Raw genomic sequence first — 19,282 nt, 5'->3', positions numbered from 1 at the left:
TGCATTCAGTGTTCATACTGATGTATTTGTAATTTTCTATGATTTTACTTTATGCATCCTTGTTTCCGTGTTTTTCTTTCTTTGCCTCCTTTTTCTTACTTCTATCAGATTCATCAGGTTTGAAGCCTTGGAAATGAATCATTCTTATTTAGAGTTACCCGCAGGTTTACTAATTTCTTTGCTTGCTTTTCTTCCTGGCATACCTGTCCTTTCAAGTGAATCTATAGTTTTCTTTCCTAAACTATATCCTTTTTTAGTTCCTTGAAACCTTTTCACTGATAATAGGCTCTTAGAGTTGTTTTTGTAAAACTACCTTTACTTTTGCCCTCATTTTCAAGTAATAATCTTAACTGGATTTAAAATTCTGAGTTGGTCATTATCTTCTCCCATTTCTTTGGAGATTTTTTTCATTGGCTTTGAATTCATTTGTTGCTATTAGCCATCTAATTACTGTTCCTTTAAGGGAAATCTACCTTTTGTCTCAGCCTGCTTTTAAGATTTTTCTTTGGTGTTCTATAGTTCTATAGTTTTACTACAACCGATCAGTAGATGTGGATTTATTTTTATTTGGTCTTAGCAGCATTTGTTGTCCTTCAGTCTGAAGATCTACTTTTTAAACAATTCTCTAATTACTGGTTTTCATCTCTGAGCATATTACCCCCCCCCCTTTTTTTTTAAGCTTCTACTTATTTATTTGAGAGACAGTGAGCATGAGCACAAGCAGGGAGGAGCAGCAGGCAGAGGGAGAGGGAGAAGCAAGCTCCCCACTAGCAGGGAACGCAGCTTGGGGCTTGATTCCAGGACCCTAGGATCTTGACCTGAGCCAAAGGCAGACGCTTAACTGACTGAGCCATCCAGGCGCCCCTCAACTTACCCATTTTTACTTCCCTTTTATAACTCTTACTAAATACATGTGAGTTGCTTCCTATGTAATTTCTTCCAGTATTTCTCTTGTAGTTCATTAATTTTTTTTGCCGCAACTAGTGTTATTTTATTCGTCAAATTGATGTTCTAATTTCCGTTACTGTATTTTTAGTCTGAGGCTTTGTAGTATGTAGTATGCTTTGTGGTTTAGAATTTAGAGCAGAGTCAGGTTGCAGGGTTCAGATTCTTGCTTCACCACATACTGTGAAACCACCAGCAAATTACTTAACTGATTTATTCTCATCAGTTAAATTAGGATAATAGTATATACTATAGATATAGAATCTAATAGTTCAGAGTGAGAATTAATAGAATAATAATAAAGGGATTAAACTGTGGTATGTATAGGTGCTGTGCATTAACTGCTAATGTCACATTTGCATTTTTTCACTTTTTTTCATACTCATCGTTTTAAATATATTTAATTTTAAATTACCATCTAGTCAGTTACCTAAGTCTAATCCTATTTTCTGTTAACTTTTTCTCATGATGGATTAGGATTATTTTCCTATTGATTTGAAATTTTGCATTATAAAAGTGTCTCTTCATTGAGGCTTTAATTTTTTTTTTTTAAGATTTTATTTACTTACTTGACAGAGCACAAGCAGGGGGAGCAGCAGAGGGAGAGGGAGAAGCAGGCTCCCTGCTAAGCAAGGAGCCTGATGCGGGACTCGATCCCAGGACCCTGAGACCATGACCTGAGCCAAGGCAGCCGCTTAACCGACTGAGCCACCCAGGTGTCCCTTCATTGAGGCTTTAATTTTAAGAATCTTCTTTTGTCTGAGTGATCATCTGTTAATAGCTTAGCATGGCGTATGACACATTCCTGGCACTCCAGTATTTAGAAATCACATAGAAGTGACCAGAGAGATTGAAAGTAGAAAACCAAAGTTTAACAGAAATCAAGGGAAAATATCTCATTTTTAAAGGAGGGATTTGGGTGAGTTATGAAATTTATTTGCTGCTAAGAGATGAAGATGAGGTCAAAGGAGTTTCCATTGGATTTGATAATGTGGAGGATTTCTGTGACTTTGCGTGATTGCAGGATAGTGGTATGGGGAGAAGCCTTATGAAATGATAATAACAGATTTAAGATTGAGATTTTTTTGTTCTATAGCTGGTGCAATAAGAAATTGAAGGCATAAAGATCATAAAGGAAGAAGTAGAACTATCTGTATGACAGGTGACAGGATTGCAAATAGTAAAGTTCTAAGTTAAAAAAATATCAAAAGCATCAAATAGCTAGAAATTTAACAAAAGTTGTGTAAAACATCTACACTGAAAACTATAAATAAAATAGTGCTGAAAGAAATTACATACATGGAGGTGTGTGTGTGTGTGTGTGTGTGTGTGTTCGTGGATTAGAAGATTCAATATTGACATCAGTTGCTCCCAACTTCTTCGATTTCATTACTATCCTGATCAAAATCCCAGCAGAGTTTATTATAAGAAATCACAAGCTTATTCTAAAATTTGAAAATCCAAGGTATTAAGAATAGGCAAGACAACTTTAGAGAAGAACAAGCCGATTGCAGAATTTACATGTGTATATACAAAAGATCTAAAATAGCCAAGATGGTCTTAAGGAAGGTATTTACAGCACTTGATGTGAAGACTTGGCATAAAATGAGAGTTAGACTGTGGTGTAGTATAAGAATAGATATTCTAATTGATGAGATAGAGTCCCGAAATAGATGTAATCAAAGACTTTTGACAAAGGCACCAGGTTTTCAGTAAATGGTGGTTAAGGCAGTTGGATATCCATGCAGAATAAACAAACTGTGGCCTATCTTAAGCCATGAACAAAATTAATCTCAGATGGATGATAGACCTAAGCAAGAAAGCTAAAATTATGATGTGAAAACTGAAGAATATTCTCATGACATTGGAGTAGGCAAAGGTTTAGTAGATGGTACAGAAGTGCACTTGACCATAAAAAATTGATGTATTTTTAGATTTCAAAAATATTTTAGAAATTTAGTTCATCAAAAGACACCACTTGAGGATGGATAAAGAAGGCCTTTCTAAACAAGACCTCAAATTCAGAATATGGTAAAGGAAAAAATTGCAACTTGGATAAATTGTCTCCTCTCCCCCAAAAGAGGAAGAAAGCAAGCAAGAAAGACCTGAAATATAAAGGTTCTCATTAGCAGCTTCAACAAACTGGGAGAACATTTGCTGCATAATTACAATATATGCAAAGCACCGTGAGATAAAATAATGGCTCCTCAAAGTTGTCCTAATTTCCAGAGCCCGTGAAGGTAGCAGATGGAATTATAATGTGGGAGATTATCGCGGAGAGCCCATTGTAGTCACAAAGGCACTTACAAGTGGAAGAGGGAGAAGTCCAGAATGATGGCAACAGGAAAAGAACTCCTCTGACCTTTTTGACCTTTGAAGGTGGAGGAATGGAGACACAAGGAATGCAGGTGGCCTCTAAAAACTGGAAAAGGCAAGGAAATGAATTCTTCCCTAGAGCTTCCAGAAGAAATACAATCCTGCCAACACCTTGATTTTAGTCCAGGAAGTCCCATTTTAGACTTCTGATCTCCAGAAGTGTAAGATAATGAATTTGTGCTGTTTTAAGCCATTAAATTTATGGCAGTTAGACCAGCAGTAGGAAACTATGCATACTTCTTATCAGTAAAAAAGACAAGTAACATAATTTTAAGATGGTTAACTCACAGAAGTAAACCTAGACGTCTAATAAATACATTTAAAAACACTGACCACCACTAATCAGAGAAAGTTAAGTGAGAACTATTTTGCCTATTAGGTTAGCAAAAATTTTCATAGATATTATCCATCCAGTCTTCTCAAGGATCCAAGAAGAGTCTCTTATACATTGTTGGTGATCGTCTAAACAGGAAAGATGTTTTAGAGGGAAAACCCATCAAAATTAAAGATTATTTCCTTGTGTATACCTATATACAACTTGAATCTTTCACAGGGAGTATCTTTCCATATCACTTGTGAAACTATTTTTCAATGCATAAAGAAACCGAGTCCAAGAGCAATACAAGAAAACCAGCAAATGCAAAATGGAAAATAACTGCATGGGGGCGGGGAGGGGAGAGGAGAGGGGGAAGGGGAGAAAGACAGGCATACTGCCTGCCAGATTTTAGGATGAGGTGACAGCAGCATTAGCTAGAGTTAATCATTTTCCCTCCTCGTCACACAGCTGCTCTGTCTACATCTTCTCTCACATCTACTGCCAACGTTCTGTTTATTGCATCTGTCTGTGAAAGTATCTGTACCCCCACCCCCGGTCCTCTAAGAGATGTGGCTAAAAGCTCAGTCTGTTAGCCATGTCTGCACTCATTGTGCAGCTGCTGCCTAGATTAAGTACTCAGGATGAAAGAAATGTTTTTTCCGTGGACACATGTTCCCATAACCGTCATCCTTGTGGTTTTGTACACCTTCTAACAAAGTCTTAAAACTCGTACTTACAGTGGTGAGCATTTTGTAATGGATGTAATTGTCAAATCACTGCTGTAAACTCAAAACTAATATGTCAACTATAATACTTCAAGTAAAATTTTATATAAATAAAAATTTTTTAAATCTTACAAGTAAACTCAATGAACAGCTCAAACAGGTGCTCAGGCCAGGGTTGGAGTTGGCAGATGATGTTACCAGACTTTAAACTTTTAAAGATGCATGAAGCCAGATGGGCCCAGGTCCTCTTCCTTGTTCCCTTCTTTCTTGTATGTCTGTTTCCCCAACACATTACCATGAACATTCAGGTAAACAGTCCTCAGCAGTGAGCTCCCAGTGAGTATCATGGACTTAATCTTTCTGGTTGGAATATGTAGGGGGAGGGCACCTATATAGTTAGGATGTGGATGTCTCTAGTCATTGTAGACTGTGATCCAGAAACGGATTATGGCCACATTGGCCAAAACTCCCTCATTCTAGGAACAAGAAACTATGCCTGGGAAGAAGAGTGTGTTAGCATGTTGCTGTTAATGGGGAAGTCAGGACAGAAATCTTCTCTCCCGATTAGGGGTGAGGGATCTTTTCTTAACATCTGTCTTTTCCGTGGACCTTACTTAGGTGGCATCCTTATGCTTTCCTGAGCTTTCCTTGAACTTTGTTACACCTTATCAGTTTAAATTTACTCTTAAAGGTTTCAACTTTGGACGAAATTTCCATATTCTGGACTGAGTTCGGGTCTCTAATTAGCAGGCATGCTTTACAAGCTATGTCAGGGTCATCTACTACCAGTTGAGCTCTTTGTCATTAAGGGGCCTATAAATTGCCTAGTTCAGTAACTGACCATTGGTCCACTTAGCTGGGGGCTCAAGAAAAAAATCCTATCTTGTGGTGGCTTTGTAATGTGTCAGTATGCATAGGCTGAACCACGTTTTCCAGAATTCCCTTTCTTGTATGTTTCTGGTTGGAGTGGGCCCCAGAGGAGATTCTTTTTGGAGATTTGAAGGGCACAGGTGAAGTGGCAGCCCTTTTTATAACGTAAGCGTTGTCCTTTTGAGTCAGCTCATGTTGTTGGCAAGAGGCAGCAGTGGGACCGGCAGCTTCTGCACCCGCTGCAGCTTCCTGTTTTAGCTCCTCTAAACCCTGGCCTCACCTGGTATGTGTACACAGACTGCGCCCACCCCCGCCCCCCAATGCCAGAGGCAACACAAGCAAACATGGTTTTAGTCTCTACTTGTGGCTTCAGCTTGTTGCCTCTGGTTCTAGCTTGTGGCTCTAGCTGTATATGCATCTTTCCTGGCTTCTGCCAGCCCTGCAGACTTCAAACTCCAGCTTCAGGGCAAAGATGGCCCTTAGAGGCTTTAGAAGCTCCTGCAATTACGTAAGTTAAATTCCTGTAAATTTAATACATATTCTGTTTCATAGACATTCCTCTTGTGGTTCTGCTTCTCTGGTTGAACCATGACTGCCACACACCTGTTTCTGAGAAACCGTTTTATTCACCTTACTTAGCAGCGTGGGCAGAGTTTCTGTGGGACAGTACAACTTTGGACTTCCAGGACCCCACCGTCTGGAATCCTCCAACTTTCAGAATCCTCCCATACCCCTAAAGGATAGAAAATAAATTTTAAAATCCCAGCCCTCTCTGATGAAGCATCATTTGACACCCAGCAACAACAGCAAAACAGACCCGAGCACTGGCAGAGGAGAGAGCAGCTCCATCCAGCAGGAGGCAGAAGAAAACCAAAAGAACAAGGATAGGGAACAGGGTAGAAGTGAACCTGAGTAACAGCAGTGGCCATAGCTAGAAGCCAAGACCAGCAAGAGACCTAGATCCTGAATGGAAGAGAAAAAATAGAACTCCTTTGGAGTTTTGGGAGTAAAAGAACTTGTCCTAAGCAGCCCTGTGTTGTCACTGTACCTCACAAGACACTGGGTTTCTGCCAGACACTTGTAGGTGCCCGTCTACATCACACACACTGCAGGTGGGGCTGGAGTTTGGGAAAAATACCCCTTTGTCCTGGCTGCCCTGGGTACCAGGGATCCAAAGTGTGTTCAGATACAAAGAATCATTAAAGGTGCTCTTTCAAGGAATACTGATTTATCACCTAGACAGCTTACAAGTGACTTTCAGTATAATTACTTAGAATATAGTTTATTGTTCCAGATGCTTAGGATTTTATTCGATGCTATAAATACAAAGGAGGGATTAGAAGAAACAATCTGAAGAGGTGTCTTCGTGGTCTCCAATGATCTTTACCTTGGAATAAGCCCTTCGGTCTTGGAACGTTGAAATGACTAGTGAAGAATGGAAACAGGCCTTCCAGAAAGTACCTCTGGTGTATGATGGTTAGCTGTTACAAGTCAAGGGAGCAATCAGGCGGTAACCTAGAAAGTGGGGGATATATTCAACGAGAGACTGCTTCCACCTCACGCTAACTAGTTGGTTGTGCCATTAGACCTGTGCCTTTGCCCAGGAGGTCACTATCTTTTACTAATGCGTGAGAGACCTACAAACAAGCTATCCTCTTGGACTTCTAAAGGAAACAGTTTTTTCTAGCATCATAGTACCACTTTATTGTGAACTTCCCCACTTCCCCTGCATTTTCCATCCTTGAGCTCCATCACAGATGGTGGTGTTCATGATTGTAGCCCTTGAGCAACAAAGTAGAATTTGTTGTTCTCAGGATGGTCCATGAAAGAAGGCAGGCAGGTCTGTCCATATAAAGTTATTAGCTTAATTGTTTTAGCACTTTTTTAGCTCTGATTTCCATAGTCCTTGTCTATCCCCATAGGACCCTGAACAGAGGTCATACTTTTCACTTTTCTTGGTGACTGGCTCTCTTTGATTCTGTGATTCCTGTGACGCCAGTTCAGTACTTGCTTCAGAAGAATACTTGATGCCCCAGTGAACAAATTTTGAAATAATTCCATTGTCCTTGAAGTCGGGCTGTAAGGGTCTGAGTAGCTGAGAATATTTCCTATTCTAAAAACAGAATTTGGGTGTGCCTCATTGGAAATAAAAAAACAACATTATGGTGGGTTTATGTTAATTAACTGGTGGGTGAGGGTTCTCAGCCTGGTTTGGTGCAGGAGAGCATGTTTCTAGAGCTGATGCCTCAGAGCTTAGGTCTGTCCCCAGGCATCCCGACTGCATCTGGGTGCCTCCCATCTGGTCAGTTCCAGGGCTCGTTCCTTCTGCTTCATCCTGTGATTTTTAGGCATACCTGCGACTCTCTGCCTATATGAAACAGGATTCCAAACACACCGTTTCTTTTTGGATACAAATGCCAGTCTACTGCCCTCCTCTGTTTTCCTTAGATTGAAAGTAGAATTTAGTATTTCCTGGCCCAAAACCAAGGGCAGAAGAAAGAAGTGTGAAGCTTAAGGATACTACCTAAGATCATATTAACATAGTTTTTTTCTTAAATGCTAGTTTAGTAAATAACAAAATCAGACCTCCTGGCTACACCAGTCATGAAAAGAAAGGGCTTTAGACAGAGGGGGAAAAAAATCCAAAAAGGATAATTATTTTAATAGCTGTCCTGGGGGGGGGGGCAGGGAACGCAGATAAGGGTGAAGCTGCCCCAAATTAACAATTAGCTAAATCCTGGGGATTATAGCACAGCAGGATTTAGTATTCTGTTTCTTAAAAATGCACAATGCTGCCAAAAACTGAATGAGTGTGATTGCAGCTATCTGTGGTTTTGACCGATGCTCTCGCAGCTGTGAAAGTTTGACCTGAGCTGAAATGCCTCACTGAGTCAGCCCTTTCTCTGTCCTTGTCCTGCAGCGCAAATCTCTCCAGGGCCGCCTGGGGAGCATTAGAGAAGAACGGCACCCAGCTGATGATCCGTTCCTATGAGCTTGGGGTCCTTTTCCTGCCGTCAGCATTTGTAAGTTCACATTTGAACCTGCCTGAGTGGTCACACGTGAAACGAGTTGGATTTTTATGTTCTCTTCCTTTGATCATCATGACCTGCCCAAGGCCAGGAGGTAGCAGGGCCAGAGTTCTAACCTAGAGCCTGCGCTCTCAACTGCTGGCCTGTGCTAACATATATTTAGCACTCACTATTCTGAGTGCCGTGAGATTGCTGCTCTCAGGGAGCGTACCTGATGACAGATTGAAGGTAATTGCGTTGGGTAAAGTTAATCACATGTTTCGCAGGATTTAAATATTGTTAAGATTCATTACAAGATGGTAGTGACAGGTCACCAAAGGGATGAGTCAGCCAAGAGCAAGATGTTCCTTTGGAGGAGGTCTTTGGAAGCTAGAAAATTTGGGGGGGCGAGAGGAAAGAATGCTTAGAGTTTAAGGTGGGCGGAGAGGAGAGGGAAGGGCATCCCATGTTGGAAGTGGCATGAGTGTAAGTCAGGAGGCAAGGAAGCTTACAACATCTGCTTGAAAAGGAGTTCAGAAGGTCACAGAGAATCTGTGCGACCAGAGTCACTGGTATGCCCCCTAGAAACACACCAAGTTGGAAGCTGTGTCTCTCTCTTGAGGCGTCTAGCCCAGCTTGTCTCCCAGCTTGGAGCAGCTCTCAGTTTCTGCAGCTGAACACTGGACAGTATGGCTGCTTTTTAATGTAGGGACTAGCTGTACAGGCCTTCTGATTTCTAAACACTAAAACCACTCTTGGCCCAGAGAGACATTCCCACTCTGAGGGGCACACAGACCCCAAGACCACCTATCTTGCCTCTCACATTCACTCACACATTCGGTGGAATGCAGTCAGAACAGCCCACACGATGAAGTGGTTAATGCTTTTTTTTTTTTTGCCACCTGCTATAGTTGAACTTCTGATAAACACACACATGATGCAGCTCCATTGTAAACCGCTTGGACTAGACCAGAATATTTAGCTAAGGGAGTGCTGTGTACTTATCCTCAGGCTTCAGTCCAGACGCATGTGACTTGTCGGCATAGTCAGAAGGCGTGCCAGAGAGCACCTCCCCCCGAGCTTGGCGGTCTTCCTCACTATCCCTCCCCTCTACACTCTGGTGAAAAGTCCTTTTCTCTCTCTCCCTCTCTCCCTCCCTCCCTCCCTCCTTCTCCCCCTCCCTCTCTCCCTCCTACCTTAATCTTTCTCCATCCTTTTCTTCTACAATTCAGAGGGTTTTGCTACATAACTGTCAAATAAGTTTCTCCTAAGGGTAATAATCATGAAATTCTAGCACTTTTTGTTTCTTTCCTTCAGAGTCAGAGCAGATCCTAACGCTGCTTACAGCTGCCCCCTCCATTTCCTTGGAGACCGATGGTTCCCCCTTTGCTATAGACAAGGAAGTGACTTCCCTAGGGTTCCACAGCTGAGTGGGCTCCAGCCCTCAAGCCACCATCTCTAACTGATCCTTCCTGTGATCTTTCAGCTTTATCACAGGGAAATAGTAAATTCATAACACTAGGGTAATAATAGTAATTTGGTGTGACTGTAGTGACCATAGCTGTGAACTAAGGTCAGGATTATTTCCTAGCTTAAGGAATAAATTCCATGTCCCTCTTGTTTGGCTTTTGTTGTCCACATTTGCAAAATTCTAGACATTTCTAACTGTTCTGACTCGATGCCTCATCATGAAAATGGTAATAGGAAAAACGTATATTGCACTTCAGGTCCTTTAGACCCTGCTAAGCTAATTTTTACTTCTGATTCTATTTCTATCTGTACATTAGAGACAGCTAATAGAGGAAAAAATAGGCATAATCATTTAGAATCCCCAAATTAGACTCTTCTATACTGTTGGAATAAGAAAGAGCTCCATTACAGTACATTCTAGATAAGAGATTCAGTTATTTATAAAGACTATCAGGCAAGAATATTAAAAATGGATTCCGTCCTTCCATGCTATGCTGATAAGATTCAAGAGTGAACCTCCAAGCACAGTGACCATGTAATTAATGTAGTGACTAAAAAGATAGCGTTTTATCCAGCAATCCAGGTTCCTTGGCATGTCTTCAGATACAGATCCTAGAACAGTGCTTTAAAGCAGGCTTCCTCCATAACACTAGTAAAGACTCAAAACCGTCACTGTCTCGTCAGACGTTCTCTTTTCTGGGTGAACTGTCTGTGTCCTTCACTGAACCATAAATTATTTGGGCAGGGTGCCAAAATGAGGTGTGTAGACAAGACACAGAAGTATTTTACCTGGGGTGCCTGGGTGGCTTAGTCATTTGAGTGTCTGACTCTTGGTTTGGGCTCGGGTTATAATCTCAGGATCGTGGGATCGAGCCCCATGTCAGACTCCACATTCGGCAGGAAGTCTGCTTGGGACTCTCTGTTCCTCCCCCGCTTGCCCTCCTCACCTCTCTCTCTTTATCTCTCCCTCTCTCTCAAATCTTAAAAAGTGTTTGACCTCTTCCTCCCAAGGAACCTACTAGTCAAGTTGAGCAAGAAGGTCATTTTAAAAAGGCACTTTCGTTGAGAGATGTCCAGGTGCCAAGACTGGGAGAGAAGTAACTGGCGTGAGTGAGCAGAACCCAAAGGGCTGAAAGTGGGTATTCAGGTCCTTTTCATTGCTCTTGACAGAAACAAACTTGAGCTTGTATAAGCCCGCAGAAGGAGGTAGTTTTCTGAAAAGCTGCTGAAAGGCATGTCATGGAATCAGTGGCACAGCGGAGACTTGGGAGGGGTGGAGCTGGGCCAGCCCTGGGGACCTCAGCAGTATACCACCTGTCTGGGTGGCTGCCACTGGTGATACCTCCACAGCGGCTTGTCCCCTCATTTGCCAGCCATTTGCATTTAAGGACTGCTCAAGTTTCGGTCTGCTTTTCACACCTCTGCGCTGCCCTGACCCTGTCCTATGATAGTGGGCCTGTTTCCCAGAGAAGGGAAGATGGCTAGGAAGCCATCCCACAGGTAGCTACTGCGTGAGGGTATCACCCACAAGTGAGTTGATGGGTGTTTTATCAGTCTGCATAAAACCACGTCAAGAAATTTTGCAACAGAGGAGACTTTGTCCTTAAGCTACTGTGTCACTTACTGATAAGTGAAGCTTCTGGAAAACCAGTGGACCTTTGCTTGTTCTTCACAGAGTTAACATTTATGGTTTTGACTCAGGGCAACCCAAAGATCTTTGCCTTGAGGTGATTTGTCATTTTGCTGAGGTAATTCGAACACAGAATGAGACACTTAGCTTCTGAAGGAGAGACTGTCCAGCACAACTCCACGGCTCCCTCCTCGGATGTCTCCCAGACTCGTCACTGAACATTCCAGCCTGCCTGGAATGACCTCAAAGTCACCCTGTTCAGCTCCACCAGCTCCCAGTGCCTCCAGTTCAGCTCCACCAGCTCCCCGTGCCTCCAGTTCAGTAGCCCTGGGAACAGGAGGAGGAACGAGATGGAGTCTTCTTTCTCATGAAGCTCATGGATTATAGTATGTGATGAGAACTGTGGTGTAGGTGATACACAGTGTAAGGACTTTGAGAAAGGGAGCACGTAATCTGCCTGGTGGGCCTGCGCAAGGCTTCTGTAAGGGGATGACGTTTGACCTGGATCTTGAAAACCGAGTTATGAGCTTAACGCTGCATCAAGGGAGATGAGGCTTCCAGTCAGACCAGTGCGTGTTATACTTGAGGAGCAGCAGGCCGTTCTGTGTGCCTGGGAAGGGGCTGGGATGTGGGCCATAGACTTCGAGGTTGGACTCCTGTTCTGAAGGAGACAGGCAAGCAGGACCCAGTGAAATTGCACTTCGTCCCACGTGGACAGTAGAAAGCCCCGTTTTTTCAGCAAGATTAGTGATGTCATCGGGCCAATTTTCAAATAATTTGAAGCTTATAAGATACTCTTCCAATTACAATTCAAGTTATATTATTCAAAAGGTACCTGAGGATATGGGCCTTGTAAATCTCACCAAAATCATCTTCATCACTTAAGCCATACTATTATAAAAATTTGATTAATGATTACTATTATCACCCCACCGTCCTAGCTCAAAGTGTACAAAGTCATCTCTGGCCACTCTTTTACACCCAAGTTTTGCTGCATAATGCTGCCTGATAATTGGTCACTTCTGGCCATTCCTGCTGCCACTGTGTCCAGGGCATGTCAACTCCTGCTGTAGTATCCTCCCACCATGCTTCCCAAGGCAGCTCCAAGCTGCTCTCCACCGGCTGCCGGAGTGTTTTTGTAGACCATACATCAGGTCATGTCATCCACTTTCAAATCTTGTAAGATAGAAGCCAGACTTCTTGGCATGGCCTACTTTTCTCTTCATGCCGTGACTCCTGACTCTTTGGGCCTGACCACTTCTCTCTGTTTCCTGGCCCTTATGTTCGGCCATACAGAACTAGTTCCTATTATGAGTCAAGCCCATCTGTGTTCTCCAGAGAAACAGAACCAATAAGATATATAGATACATATAGAGAGATTTATTGTGAGGAATTGGCTCACATGACTTTGGGGCGAGGAAGTCCCAGCCTTTGCCAGCTAGAGACTCAGGAGAGCTAGTGATGTAATTTCACCAGCTATAGAGTCTGAAGGTCTGAGGATCAGGAGAGTTGATGCTTTCAGTCCCAATGTAAGTTTGGGAGAAGACCTATGTCCCAGCCAACAGAGGGCAAATTCACCCTTCCTCAGCTTTTTTGTTCTAGTCAGGCCCTCAACAGATTGGATGATACCCACCCACATTGGGGGGTCAGAGGCAGTCTGCTGTATTCAGTCCACTGGCTCATTTCCTACTCTCATCCAGAAACACCCTCAGAGACCCTCCCCACCCCACCCCCCCAGAGTGAGTGATGTTTAACCGGTCATCTGGTATCTGATGGCCCAGTCGAGTGGATACCCAATGACCATAATGCCATCATTCATCAGCCTTAATCTATATCAGGAACAGGACCCCTATACCCCTAAACCCACCTGTCTCCCTTATCTCCAGTCCAGGTGCCCCTCCTCTGCATCCCACAGCTTTCTAGAATGTAGGCTAATCACATATCGTTTGTATTATTATTTACTTGTGTGTCTCCTTGATTGAACTGTGAGCTGCTTTCTACTGGGGCTTGGCACATCTCTTAGTTGGTGTTGCTTCCTTTCAGTTCCTAGAGTACACACTGTCCTTTCTGTGAGGAGAGCAAATGTGGAGAACAATGGCTCTGGACACCACATGGATTTAGCCCAGTGGGTGTTGTGTGTAGTAGGTGTTCAAATATGTTTGTAAGCAATTTGCAATATAGAATTGCTCACCTGCCTTGCTGAAATTAAAGCACGTGCATGTGCTCAGTCTGTTGCGATACTTGCAAATGCCAATCCCTCTCTGTTTAGTAGATGTTCTTAAAATTTCTGTATCTGTTAGTCTCCAAAAGGTTACTAATGAGAACACGGTTTGTTATAAAATGAGGCTTTGTGTTTCCTCTTCAGTGCTAGTAAGACATGCCTTTTAATGTTTTTGGTTACAAGTTTGCCAAATAGACTACTTAATACCCAGTTCTGTAATCATTTCTCTAACTGGACATCATCCAGAATCCGGTTTCTTGAGATCAGCCCACCTTTGTGCTTCTTAGCAGAGCTCCATGTCCAAAACTCCCACGTTTCTGAGCGATCAGCAACTGGAGTTGCCACTGTTGTCCTTCCCCGGTAGGCCATCCTGATCCTTGTGTTCCGGAACACTGACTTGAGGTTAGCATTTGCCAACAGTTGAGTTTGGTGCCCAGAATGAAGAGTCTCAGACACTGCTGAGGCAGTCACCTAGAAGGCCCCTCAGCTCTGCACTTCCGACAGCCATAATAAGGACCTGTCACTCAGGAACCAATGCAATGGTTGCATGAAGGGATGTTCTCTGTGGCCTGAAAATAGTAGATGGGGAGCCACCATTTTTCATTCATAATAAAGAGGCCATTTGAAATCTCTGGGCTTGGTCTGGAAGCAAAGTCTCTGGTAACCAAACTTTGATTTGTTCGCATTTTTTTCTGCTTTTAAATGAATGAATCCATAAACATACCATCTCAAGTGAACCTAACTTGCTGTTAGAGCCATGCGGTGTTTGGGAACACTTTGGGGAGCTTTGGGGATTAATGTCAAGGGTACATTTCACTTAGCTATTGTTACACAGGTGCTTAAAGACTTCTTTTGAGGTCTAATACCAATATATCAAGTATATAATTTTTGTTGGGTTTGTCCGTTTAAGTGTATTTAACTTTTATTTATTTTACTAATATTTTATTTATTTGACAGAGACAGCGAGAGAGGGAACACAAGCAAGGGGAGTGTGAGAGGGAGAAGCAGGCTTCCTGCCGAGCAGGGAGCCCAATGTGGGGCTCGATCCCAGGACCCTGGGATCATGACCTGAGCTGAAGGCAGACGCTTAACGGCTAAGCCACCAGGCGCTCCCATTTGAGTGTATTTAACTTGTGCATGACTCTAATTCATTTAGGTTCAGAAAAATTTGAATATAGGAAAGATCCAACAATTTCAAAGATTAGTAGCTCTATTCCAAGTCCTTGGGCGTCTGTGAGTATATCAGGGAGAGGCAAGTTTTCTATTTGAACTTCATGCATTTTGGTGTTTATGGAGCACATACTTTGTCAGGCACTGACTTAGTCCTGGACTTGAGCCTGCCTTGTACTTTGTGGACTACAGCTACTCCTGCCTCTGGGAGTTAATGTGCACGACAATCTGAGAATCCTGGGTCAATGTCCAAAATGGTTTCCTCCAGACAAGGGTAGCCTGAGCTTTCCTACGCTTGCCTTAGGGCTGAGGGGCACCTTGGCTCCTTCTGAGCCCTTGATGTGTTTACCCCTAAGATGGCAGCTTCTCTTTTCTGTCATTAGAATCAAAAATGCTTCAGTCAAATGCACAAGAACTTTGTCTCTTACAGTCTCTTTTCTCTGTTCTGGTTAAGCTATTTTATTATCTTTTGTTGCCAGAATTGATATATACCACATGTATTTGCTCTCTCATCATGACTGTGGCTCTGGCTGGAAGAACTAATGAAATTCACAAGAGCCACCGCCTTGACCCTCTCACACCACTTCTGACCCCCGGCCATCTGTTGAGGGTACTCAGGGTTTCCCACGGGGCTACAGCTGGGCAGTACTGTTTCACGTGGAGTTTTCCTCTAAGCTTTCATGTTCTCCCACTCAGCCCCATTCTGGCATTCTACTCCTTCCTCTTTCCTATCCACATCCAGTTGCCACATCCTGTCCCCTCTGCCCTAGCAAGAATTTTGCTGCCTGCTGCTGTAGGTCTTTGTCTTCTCCTTCCCTAGACTAATTCCATCTCTGCCCTCCCCATCTTGGCTGCTGCTACACTTCTGAAGCTCTCTTGCCCACCTGCCAGGGTCTGCATTCCCCTGTGAACCTGCAGTGTCTCCTCGTGGCCCACGAGACGACATCCAGAATCCTTTGTGTGACAGCAGGGCGTGACCTAGAACAGCATGCCCCCCAGCCTCTGTTCCCACCCCTCCCCCAACGTGTCCTGCACAGCCAGTGCTCCAGTCACCTGTGAGTGCTTGTTAGCGGGCAAGGTGCGCTGGGGCACTAGTGGTACAACTGCTACTTACTAGTTGTGTGATCCTGTGCTACTGTTCTTCGCCTCCATTAGAAAGTGAAGTCATGTGGAAGGAGAACGTAGAAGTATTGGAGAGATACCGGGGACCAAGCAAAGGAACTGTCTGGGAGCACACAGTGCTAGAGGAGCCAAAATGACGATGGAGTTGGGGTCCTGTTTATAAGCGGTTAGGCTTTGGAGCTATTACTTCCGTAGGCTTCCTTTTTTAAGTGTGAAGTGGGGACAGGGCAGTCACTAATAACTTTGTAGCATCGTTTGAGAACTGAGAGTTCTTGCCTGTAAATTGTTGAAGCGGTGCCTGGCACTGGCAAGTACTGAGCAGTAGCAGCACCAACTCGTAGATCAAGCAGTTCAACAGAAGGTGGAAGGCAGAGGTCAAAATCTTGACCTCACACCCATGGTGATGGGATGCTGTTCCTTTTTCTTCTTAAGTGCACTCCCCCCCATTGACAGAGCCCTTTGTTTATCAGAAACCCACCCTTCTTGGGCCTCTTGGGCTTACTCTCCTCCGTGAAGCTTTTCTTAAGCCCCCACCTGGAAGCACAGTTGATCATATGCCGCCTTATAGGGAGGACAAGACAGCCACCTCCCTGTACTTCACTTTCTTGTCAGTGAGTCCATCTTTGATTTCATCTTTGATTAAGTGTGCTTCTTCTAGAAGGCTCACTGTCATTACCATTTTGCCCAGGAAAACGTGATACCTTGTGTAAGGTTTTACTGCTTGAGGATGCTAATTGGATGCAACTAAAAAATAAACGATATCTCTGAGATTTGAACATGTTTCTTGTTCTGTGATTGAGGTAAGCCGCTAAACTTAATCTGTCATGGCAGTAACAGCTCTTATCCTTCCAGAGCTGATGAAGGGAAAAGCCAGTAATTTCTCAAGTGTGATAGATGTCCACCCTCTCACCTAGTGTTTTATAAATATATTGTCTTAACTGTCTTTTTACTTATCTGTGCCTGGGAGGGTGCCTTCCTCTGTTTTATAAAATGCCAAGTGATACCACTCTGATACATAAATAATGATAATTAGACGACAGCTTCAAATTATTTGACATCCAGATTGAAGGGAAAAGTGGTACTTCTTTTTTTTTCCCCCCCCATAATACCCTAGAATTTAGATCAGAAATGGCATTCAGGAAAGCATATTGCTTCCTGTCAGACATGGAGGGCTCAAAGCTTCTTCTGTGTGAAGTAAGACACCACAGAACAGGCGCGTGCCAAAGCATGTTGGGGCATCAGATCTAGGCCAGGCCATAAAGACTCTCCATCCTTTGCGATGATTTGCTTGAGAATAACAGAACTAGACTAGGAGCCAGAGAAGAGGGAAGTTGTTTTTGTCTGAAACTCCACCTAAGTTATTTAATAGTCATTAAATGACATCATTTCCCAACCTCTGGCCTCTTTCACAAATGTCAAGAACCAGGGTTTCGAGAATTTGGCTCCTCCTGATTTGGTCTGCTTTAATATTACCTCTTAAATTTTCAAGGACTTCTTCCTTTGTTGTGGCTCCTGGTGGGTGATATGAGACTATTTGTTCACTTAGTTGAAGGAACAGAAGACTAAGAATCAGAAAGGCAGAGCTTGATTTCCAGCCTTACTGTTTAATAGCTGTATGGACTTGGGCAACTATTTAACCTCCATTTTATTTCCTCCCTTGTAAAATAGGAGTGATTTCATCACAAGAACATCCAGGGTGTACATACTACACTAACTTACATCCGTGTGCGAGTCATTGTTCTAAGTAACTTACTGTCAGCATGCCATTTAATAGATGAGGAAACTCGGGCCCAGAAAGGTTAAGTAACTTACCTCGAGTCACATAGCAAATAAGTGATATGCACAAGGAAGAGCGTAAGATTATCCTCCGATCCAGAATTTGTTGAAGGTAAGCTGTGAGTAGGGGCACCAGTGTTGACTGTTGTGGAGATGGCCCAGCAGCCCTCCACAGGGTAGGAGGAAGTGGGGGTGAGGAGGCAGACTACAGTGTCCCCTTTCAGGTTCCCTTGGTCTCCCTGCCCCCTTCCTTCTGCTCTCACATATCCCTGATTTTTAATTTTTCCTTCAGTCTCTTTCAAATCTATTTCCTTCCTTTTCCACTGACCCCACTTTCCTCTGAACTCGCCTCGTTGGAAACTCACCTTTTGTTAGGATGCTGATATTTGTATCCCTATTACCATTCACTCACCAATCTCCCATTGGTGTGGCAGTAGCTGTCAGTCTTCTGGCTCTAACAATTCCCTGTTGGATCTATTCTCATCTGTGCCAGTAAGCCTTTATAGTGGAACTTCTCGGTTCAAAAACCTGCAACTCCTCACTGTATATCAAAGTATGGGCCATACACTTTAATAACTGGGATCTTGTGATGCTGTGGGTTATAAGTGATGGATAACTAACTCAGCGTAAGAAAAAAGGGAAACACAGAGGGTGAGTCCCTTGCTTTGGGCAGAGCTGAATCCAGGGGTTTGGGCCATATTTTCATAGTTCATTTTGAAGTACGTGAGAGCCCCCAGCAGCTCAAGGCTCACATCTTAAAGCATGAACTCCTCAGCACAAAGATGGTCTCTTCCCTGACACCTCTGATGTGGCCCATGTGCCCATCCCAAGTCACTATGGCCTGGGGTTGGGCCCAGTTAAATAGGTACAAGCCACTGTTACCCACACTGCTTCCTGTTCAGACCTTCTCTGTCTGGTTCTCTCCAGTGTTCTCAGCCCTCTTCCTGGGCCTGATGTGCCTGCTCTCTGCTTTAACAACTCTGCCGTGGCTTATACTGGTCTCCCTTGATGTTCTTTCCTGCCATCTCTGCTTATCAAAATTCTACCAATTTCTCAAGGCCCCGCTGTAATGTTTTCTACAAAGCCTTGTCTTATCCCAAAATTGGTAAAAGGCATTTCTTCCTTTTCTGTGTAGCATTCTTACACTGATTCCCAACACTTACTGCCTTTCACTGTTTCTCATCACCATCTTCATCAGTGCTGGCCCTTTCTTCATCACCCATACCTTTCTGTAGGTCTTCACGTGCACAGAGCATTTGCACATTGATTTGCTCTAATGGAAAAGCCTGTAGAGTAAGCAGGCAATCACCTTTATTCTATTTTTGCAGCCTAGCATTGCTTGAACACCAGCTGTGCACCAAGACTAGGTGCTGACGTGAAAGACATTTTAACGTGATGACATCCAGATGCTTTATTCTGATTTTACAAATGAGGAAATTGAGGTCTAGTAAATAAGTGGCTAGGTATCCCACTAACCATTGTTTTTAGCTTCTGGAACATGCAAGCTCTTTGCTACCTCTGCATCTTTTCAGATATGTTCCTTCTGCCTGGAATATTCTTTCCCCTCTCACCTCTCCCAACCCTACTCCTCTTTCAGGGTCTAATTAAAATGTCACTCTTTTAGGGAGACTTCTATTGACCTCCCATCCACCC

At 43.4% G+C, this 19,282-nt stretch overlaps 1 protein-coding gene across 4 annotated transcripts in view; it reads left to right on the top strand.

The window, feature by feature from the left end:
• The window catches only part of TDP1 (tyrosyl-DNA phosphodiesterase 1), an 87,553-nt gene that overhangs the window by 50,400 nt on the left and 17,871 nt on the right, over window positions 1–19,282 (top strand). For all 4 annotated transcript variants that reach the window (XM_008698826.2, XM_040641542.1, XM_040641543.1 and 1 more), the window contains exon 14: window positions 8,153–8,255. In XM_008698826.2, coding sequence (XP_008697048.2) covers window positions 8,153–8,255 — 103 coding nt within the window. The remainder of the gene's footprint in view (window positions 1–8,152; window positions 8,256–19,282) is intronic.

Source organism: Ursus maritimus, unplaced genomic scaffold (genome assembly GCF_017311325.1).
Source record: "Ursus maritimus isolate PB19 unplaced genomic scaffold, ASM1731132v1 scaffold_25, whole genome shotgun sequence".
NCBI classification, from domain to species: domain Eukaryota; kingdom Metazoa; phylum Chordata; class Mammalia; order Carnivora; family Ursidae; genus Ursus; species Ursus maritimus.
This window is presented reverse-complemented; position numbering and strand designations above follow the sequence as displayed.